General features: G+C 41.9%; 1 protein-coding gene across 1 annotated transcript in view; it reads right to left on the bottom strand.

Moving 5' to 3' along the window:
• The window catches only part of SNAPC1 (small nuclear RNA activating complex polypeptide 1), a 34,133-nt gene extending 26,493 nt beyond the window's left edge, over window positions 1–7,640 (bottom strand). Inside the window, exons 1-4 of the mRNA XM_025392655.1 lie at window positions 7,426–7,640; window positions 2,661–2,820; window positions 2,341–2,481; window positions 972–1,076 (exon numbers count right to left, since the gene is read on the bottom strand). Of these exons, the coding sequence (XP_025248440.1) occupies window positions 972–1,076; window positions 2,341–2,481; window positions 2,661–2,820; window positions 7,426–7,553 (534 nt within the window). The 5' untranslated portion in view covers window positions 7,554–7,640. The remainder of the gene's footprint in view (window positions 1–971; window positions 1,077–2,340; window positions 2,482–2,660; window positions 2,821–7,425) is intronic.
• Window positions 7,641–7,918: the final 278 nt, after the last annotated feature.

Genomic DNA, 7,918 nt, shown 5'->3' with positions numbered 1-7,918 from the left:
GCAGGAGAATGGCGTAAACCCGGGAAGCGGAGCTTGCAGTGAGCTGAGATCTGGCCACTGCACTCCAGCCCGGGCGACAGAGCGATATTCTGTCTCAAAAAAAAAAAAAAAAACTCAGGAAGTAGGCCAGGTGCTTATGCCTGTAATCCCAGCACTTTGGGAGACCAAGGTGGGCAGATCACTAGGTCAGGAGTTCGAGACCATCCTGGCTAACACAGTGAAACCCTGATTCTACCAAAAATACAAAAAATTAGCCGGGCGTGGTGGTGCACACCATTGTGCTCCAGCCTGGGTGACAGAGTGAGACTCCACTTAAAAAAAAAAAAAAAAAAAAAAACTCAGGAAATAAATGCATATTTTTTTTTGTTTTTTAAAACGGAGTCTTGCTCTGTTGCCCAGACGGGAGTACAGCAGTGCTATCTCAGCTCACTGCAACCTCCACCTCCTGAGTTCAAACAAGTCTCCTGCCTCAGCCTCCCCAGCAGCTGGGACTACAGGCGTGTGCCACCACACCCGGCTAATTTTTGTGTTTTTAGTAGAGACGGGATTTCACCACGTTGGCCAGGCTGGTCTCAAACTCCTGATCTCATGATCCACCCACCTCAGCCTCCCAAAGTGCTGAGATTACAGGTGTGAGCCACCACGCCTGGCCATGCGTATTGTTTTTTAGAAAAGTAAGTAAAGTCACTTTAAACTCTTGTTTTATGACCTAACGGTAGTTTTAGTAACGGAATCCACATATCCTCGGTCCAAGTCCAGTCTTCTACATCTTTTTTTCTCATGCTATTTTAAGATTTGTAAGTCTTGATATATTTAGGCTATTTTATTTCTGATACTCTAGAGAAACAGCATCCTAGAGTGGTGAAAATCATTAGAAAAATCAGTGTCCAGTAGATGAAGGTATAACCTTGATATGTACTTGGCAATAAAACAGTTTTAAAAAAATTTCAAGAGCATAAAAGAAAATTTACCTCTAATACATCAGAAGTGATAAGCTTCATCACACGATCACTTGGGTCCTTAAATTCTTCTGTAACTTCAGCTCGGTGAATTTTTTTCTTCATCCTATATGACAGCTATGTGATAATACATGTCTTTTAAAATGAGTATCTTTTAAACAGTATTTTTAAAAGTATTGAAATATAAGCCAGCACTAAAAATAGTCTATTAAACAAACACAGATAAAACAAAAGCAGCTGTAAGACATTTGTTAAACATCCATGTTCTAAAGACTATTAGACTTGTGAAGTATCCTTTCACATGCCACGCCACATGCCTACAAATTCAGGTAAGACAGAAATTACATAATTTGCCAGCTAATGGCAGAATCAGAACTAGTGCTCTTCAACCTAGTGTCTCAATTATCACAAGATTAAACAAAAACAAGTGTTATTAGAAGTTTCAACTTTTCACCAAAGAATTTTTAACAATTTTGTACGTCTTTCAGAAACCTCCTCTGATGTTTGAGACATGAGCAAATGCAGATGTCAAATCTAATTTCTTCTCAAAACAATTCGCTTAATATGTGGCATCCAGATATACTGCATTCAAAAGCAAAGTCTCCATTTTTGTTTGCAGAAAAAAAAGTAGTAATTAGAAAATACCATCTCCTATTTTAAAAAAGCTACAAGGCCGGGCACGGTGGCTCATGCCTATAATCGCAGCACTCTGGGAGGCTGAGGCAGGTGATCACCTGAGGTGAGGAGTTCAAGACCAGCCTGACCAACATGGTGAAACCCCATCTCAACGAAAAATACAAAAATCAACCAGGCATGGTGGCGGGCGCCTGTAGTCCCAGCTACTCAGGAGACTGAAACAGGAGAACTGCTTGAACCCCGGAGACAGAGGTTGCAGTGAGCCGAGATCGCGCCACTGCACCAGCCTGGACGACAGGGCAAGACTCTGTATCAAAAAGGCACACACATAAAAAAAAAGTTACAAGCCAGGCCGGGCGCTCCCAACACTTTGGGAGGCCGAGGTGAGTGGATCACAAGGTCAAGAGATCGAGACCATCGTGGCCAACATGGTGAAACCCCGTATCTACTAAAAATACAAAAATTAGCTGGGCTTGGTGGTGCGTGTCTGTAGTCCCAGCTATTCGGGAGGCTGAAGCAGGAGAATCGCTTGAACCCAGGAGGCAGAGGTTGCAGTGACCCGAAATGGTGCCACCACACTCCAGCCTGGGCAACGGAGTGAGACCCTGTCTCAAAAAAAAAAAAAAGGCTAAAAGTCTTGAACACTATCAATACTCATTCCATTTTCTGGAGATTGAGAGGTTTTATGGACAATAAAGTATAATTGCTCATTTTGAAAAAAACCAAATTATTTTAGGCAACATACCAATTTGGGCATTGCTGTAAAGTGAAATGCTCTGTCTAGTCGTAGCTTCCTAAAAATATAAGCAGCATCAAAATGCTGTGCATTTACTAAATCTTGCTGAAATTTTAAAACTTCATCCCAATCCTTCAGGGCAACTCTGATCTGCAACCAGGAAGAAAAAAAAAACGTTGTACTAAATGTAAACATATTTTCACAAACATATTATAATTTTAAAATACTGGCGTTTTATTTAAATCATATTTAATCACATAATATTTATTATAAAAATATGGTACTTGTTTTACATTTCTGCAAAGGAAAAATAACTCACTAAGTATTACCTTTTGTTTTGGTTGACATAGTTGGGTGTTATATAATCCATATAGCAGATACAAAGCACCAACTCTGATCTGGAAGGTGTATGGAGGTAAAAAATATCGCCAAGCCAAAGCCAAAGCTTCTTTTGTAAACATGTTCTTTTCTAAATTTCTCATTCTGCCACTAATAAACAGAGAGAAAATATATTATGACTCATTAAGTGAATAATGAACAAAAGCCAGAAGTATATACTTGTTTAAACGGTAGTTATAATAATTTGATGAGGATTCCATACCCAATTCTTTCATGATTCAAGCACAGAGATAATTTCACACCAAGGCAAAGGCAACTACTAGGTAAACATGATGCAGTTTCCAAAAGCATCAACTTTACTTGCCAAATTGAAGAGCAAGAAGGAAGGGGTTGCAAATTATTATTGGTTAAATATTTAAAACCCGTAATGTTAAAATAATCATGGTTATGTTACAGAACTATGTGCATTTTAATATATAATCGTCAGAAATGCTTGTTCTTTGGTGCTGTAGAGAAGCAGCACTTGAACGTAAATTTTATGTCTTCAGCAAGGCCATTTTTTTACTTTCTACAGAAAGGGGACAGTCGCCAGCAGTTTTGCTACACTGAACAAAGGAGACAGGGTCATTTATAACTTGACGTGTCTACTTTGGACTTCACATTCTGTATCTGTCTTGATTGACTATCAACTTAGAACTTGAAGTAACTTGTGGAATGCTGAGAAAGGTAAAAACACTTTTAAATAAGGAAGAGGAACAGGCTATGACTTAATGCTTGCTTGGACCAGTATAAGCACGCCAGGGCAAATATTTAGGCTAAACTGTAAGAGCTAAGAACATAAAATACACTGATTTCTTTATTACAGCTAGCAGATATTTATGAATGTTAGCATAGGTCTTTGAATAAATTTTGCTTCTAAGAGAAGTTACTATTTAGTCTTAATTAGATGGGGAGGAAAGTCTTTGAAGACAAACCTCTACTTTATTTTTTACATAATGAACATTTTCTCCAGTACTCTCAGGGATTTGCACTAAACCTCCTCTGTCCTTGGGAAGCCTAGGTGAAAAAGTTAGAGAAACAGCACAAAGTAACCCACACTCCTAATTGTCCAGAGCACCACAAGCTCATTAGAAGAAGGGAGAAGCAGGGGAGAAGAGCCTACTCCAGCATACAACCAAAAGCTTTGTCCAAACATCCAAGAGAGGAACAAGGCTTTTTTGGCAATCAATCAAAGAAATAACACAGGAAATGTACCTGAAAGGAAAGTATCTTGGGTACCCAAGATCACTAAGGAAAACTCAGGTTGGAAACTGCTTAGGGCAAACCTGCCTCTCATTCTATTCAAAGTGACTTCTCTGCTCACTGAGACAGATGCATATCTGATTTGCCTCCTTTGGAAAAGCTAATCAGAAACTCAAAAGAACGCAAACGCAACCATTTGTGTCTCACCAATCTGTGACCTGAAAGCTCCCTCCCCACTTCCAGTCTTCCTGTCTTTGCTTCAAGTTGTCCCGCCTTTCCAGACCGAACCAATGTACTTCTTACATATATTGATTGATGTTTCACGTCTCCCTAAATGGACAAAATCAAGCTGTGCCCTGACCACCCTGGGCACACGTCGTCACAACTTCCTGAGGCTGTGTCAAGGGCGTGTCCTCAACCTTGGCAAAATAACCTTTCTAAATTAACTGAGACCTGTCTCAAATTTTCGAGGTTCTCAAGTATTTTCTGTGGATATAAACAGCATAATGAATAAACTATCTGAAACTGTTCTGCTGTGCTAAGTTAACAAAAAATTTTTAAAAACAAGGCCTTAAAAAAGTCAATGTAACAGTCTTCTTACCACTTTGGATAAAACAATGAAGCCATATTTGTGCATACTGTATAGGTTTCTATGTAAGACTTGAAATTAGTAGATAAAAAATGCCAGATTTCAAATAAGACATTAGCTAAATGTCTCAAAGTGTTGATGCAAGTGACTAATACACTGTACAAATATAAATATGTAGAACTTTCACTTTTAAAACAGCAACAATAAAGACATTCACCCTGCAGCCATAAACAGGGGCTCCATTACATCTGATTACAATGCAGGGGTGGAAGGGAAGGGGGTAGTAGAAGGACGTTTTGGCTCTTCAAATAATAAATATACGAAAAGAACACAAAATACCTACTCTAGTTATGGTAACCAAAGTAATTTCTCAAGAAAATCCACCACTAGTGATTCCTGTGTCTTTTTTCATTTTAGGTTTTCCCTACTAGAAAATGTAAATGTTACATTTTTAGCTAAGTTTTCCTTAAATGCTTTTTTCCCCCCAAGAAGTGGTACGGTGGAATATTACGGATTTTAGAAACAGGCAGATACACAGTTTCCAACATCTGCTCTACAATCTACTATCTTTGTAATGGAGAAATTACTTAACCTTAAGTAACTTAAGCCTTAATTTCTTCATCTATAAAACAAGGATAATTGTACCTGCTTTTTACAACTGTCTTATGCAATAAAGCTATACATTGCATTTAGTAGCCATTTAATAAAGCTATACGTTGCATTTAGTAGCCATTTAAAAAAAATTAGTCTCTCTCCTTTTATTAACCGTACAACGAACAGCTCTTCATCCTCCATTTCTTGCAATTTAAAAACTACAAAGGTAATTTGTTTACACTGACAAAGAGAAAATGAGTTTTAACATTTTGTTCAGAAAAACATAGCTTTAATCATAAGGTTTAACCCATTCCGAAAATCAGTTATTTAGCCTTTTCAATATTATATGTACTATGCTAATAAAAATAGATTCATCCAGCCACTGTCCTCACAGAGGTCAGTCTAGTCAAACGAAAATTTTAAAACGGTAGTAATAATGAACATTTGACCAGCCTGGCCAACATGGTGAAACCCCGTCTCTACTAAAAATACAAAAGCCTGTAATCCCAGCACTTTGGGAGGCCGAGACAGGCGGATCACGAGGTCAGGAGATCGAGACCATCCTGGCTAACACGGTGAAACCCCGTCTCTACTAAAAAAAATACAAAAAACTAGCCGGGCGAAGTGGCGGGTGCCTGTAGTCCCAGCTACTCGGGAGGCTGAGGCAGGAGAATGGCGTGAACCCGAGAGGAGGAGCTTGCAGTGAGCTGAGATCTGGCCACTGCACTCCAGCCTGGGTGACAGAGCAAGACTCCGTCTCAAAAAAAAACAAACAAACAAACAAAAAAAAAAAACAAAAAACAAAAATTAGCCAGGCATGGTGGCACGAGCTGTCGTCCCAGCTACTCGGGAGGCTGAGGCAGGAGAACGTCTTGAATCCGGGAGGTGGAGGTTGCAGTGATACAAGATCGCACCACTACACTCCAGCCTAAATGACAGAGCGAGACTATGTCTCAAGAAAAAAAAAATAATAATGAACATTTATTGAGGACTTAGAATGCATTTCTGATATATCAGCTCATTTGATCTTCACAGCTTCTGAGGTTTATCATTGCCTCTATTTTACAGATATGGAAACTCAAGTAACTTGCCCCAAGTCACAGTGGACCCTGCAATCAAATGCAGCCAATTGGGATCCATAACCTATGCCCTTAACAATCCCACACTGCGTTTTCAACTATACCATTACAACAAAACGTGGCAAGCGGTGAGATAAAATAAAAACAGGGTGCTGGGGGTGGGGGGGACATGAACAGCGTACTCAGTCTAGAAGAGCGAAAAAGACTTCCCCGAGGAAGTCATTTGAGCTTAACCCTGAGTAAAGAATGCGGTGGAAAAAACAAGAGTTGCGGTGGAAAGCTCCAGGCTTAGGAAAAGCCTGTGGAGGGCCAAAAAAAAAAAAAAAAAAAAAAAAAAAAGCAGCTGCTGGAGCAAGAAAGTGAGTGCATGGAGGGGACTGGCAGGCGAAGCTGGAGAGATGGGCAAAGGCCAGTGAGGAATGGTCTTGGCAAGTCAGAGAATTCAAGCGTTATCCCAAAGGCAATGGGTACCACTACAGAATGAGCCGGAGAGTGACATGATCAAATTTGCACGTTTGAAAAACAACTTTGGGCCGGGCGCGGTGGCTCACTCCTGTAATCCTAGCGCTTTGGGAGGCCGAGGCGGGCGGATCACGAGGTCAGGAGTTCGAGACCAGCCTGGCCAACATAGTGAAACCCCCGTCTCTACTAAAAATACAAAAAATTAGCCGGGCGTGGTGCCGGGCACCTGTAATCCCGGCTACTCGGGAGGCTGAGGCAGGAGAATCACTTGAACCCGAAAGGCGGAGGGTTGCACTGAGCCGAGACCGCGCCATTGCGCTCCAGCCTGGGCGACAAAGGGAGACTGTGTCTCAAAAAAAAAAACACAAACAAAAAAAAAACAACTTTGGTGTTGTAGGAAAGATTAATTCAATCTCGAAGGGTTTTGTCTTTGCTTGTGTGTTTTTAAACATGAGGTCCTAGAACAAGACTGTAGAACAAGACTGGGGAAGGGCAAATGATAGTGGCCTGGGTCAGGGTGGAGGCAGTGGAGATGGAGAGAGGAGTTTAGAAAGGAGGCGAAGCAGAGACGCATATTTGGGAAGAGACCGCAACAACCATCAGGGCACAATGAAACAGCAGGGAAAGTGCGTTGCCTGCGCACAGGGGAAGGTCCAGGAGTGATGGAGGCAACCTTCGGTGACTGCCGCTCTTCTCAGCACTTCCCAAGTGCAATATCTCCGGGAAGGAGGCAACTTTCTACACCACCTGCGGGCAGGGAGAGGCGGGTGGTGGACAAGAAACACCCACCAGAAGATAGTACCGAACTTCATGTTTCTCCAGAGCTCCGTGAAGGCCTCGAAGCGTACACTGTCCGTCTCCTGGAAGCGGCTGAGCAGCGCCTCGCAGTCCGTCTGCAGGCCGGGAGGAGTCCCCATGGCCCCCGAAGCCCGCACACCTCTAACCGACTAACCAGCGGTGGTCGCCCAGGAAACCAACCCCGAACGGCCCGCCCCCTACGGCGTGCGCACACGCGCTCCGTGTCGTATTATCCGGCACTTTTAGCTCCGCCTTTATCCGGGCTCTTGCTACCGGTCGTCTGCTTAATGCGCGTGCGTGAAAGCGTTCTGCTGTTTTGCTGTCTGAGATTGCTTTCACCCAGAGTGCTAAGATCCACCCTTCTATTGAAGAGGTTTAGTTGAAGAGGTTTACGTCTCAAGTGTTGTGTTTGCTCACGAGCGGTTTTAGGTCTTCATTTTCCGCTAGGTTATGTAACTTGACTTTACCCTTACTAGCACTCTCC

The sequence above is a fragment of the Theropithecus gelada genome, chromosome 7b (genome assembly GCF_003255815.1).
Source record: "Theropithecus gelada isolate Dixy chromosome 7b, Tgel_1.0, whole genome shotgun sequence".
NCBI classification, from domain to species: Eukaryota; Metazoa; Chordata; class Mammalia; order Primates; family Cercopithecidae; genus Theropithecus; species Theropithecus gelada.
The sequence above is the reverse complement of the archived record's forward strand: the minus strand, read 5'-3'. Positions and strand labels throughout refer to the sequence as shown.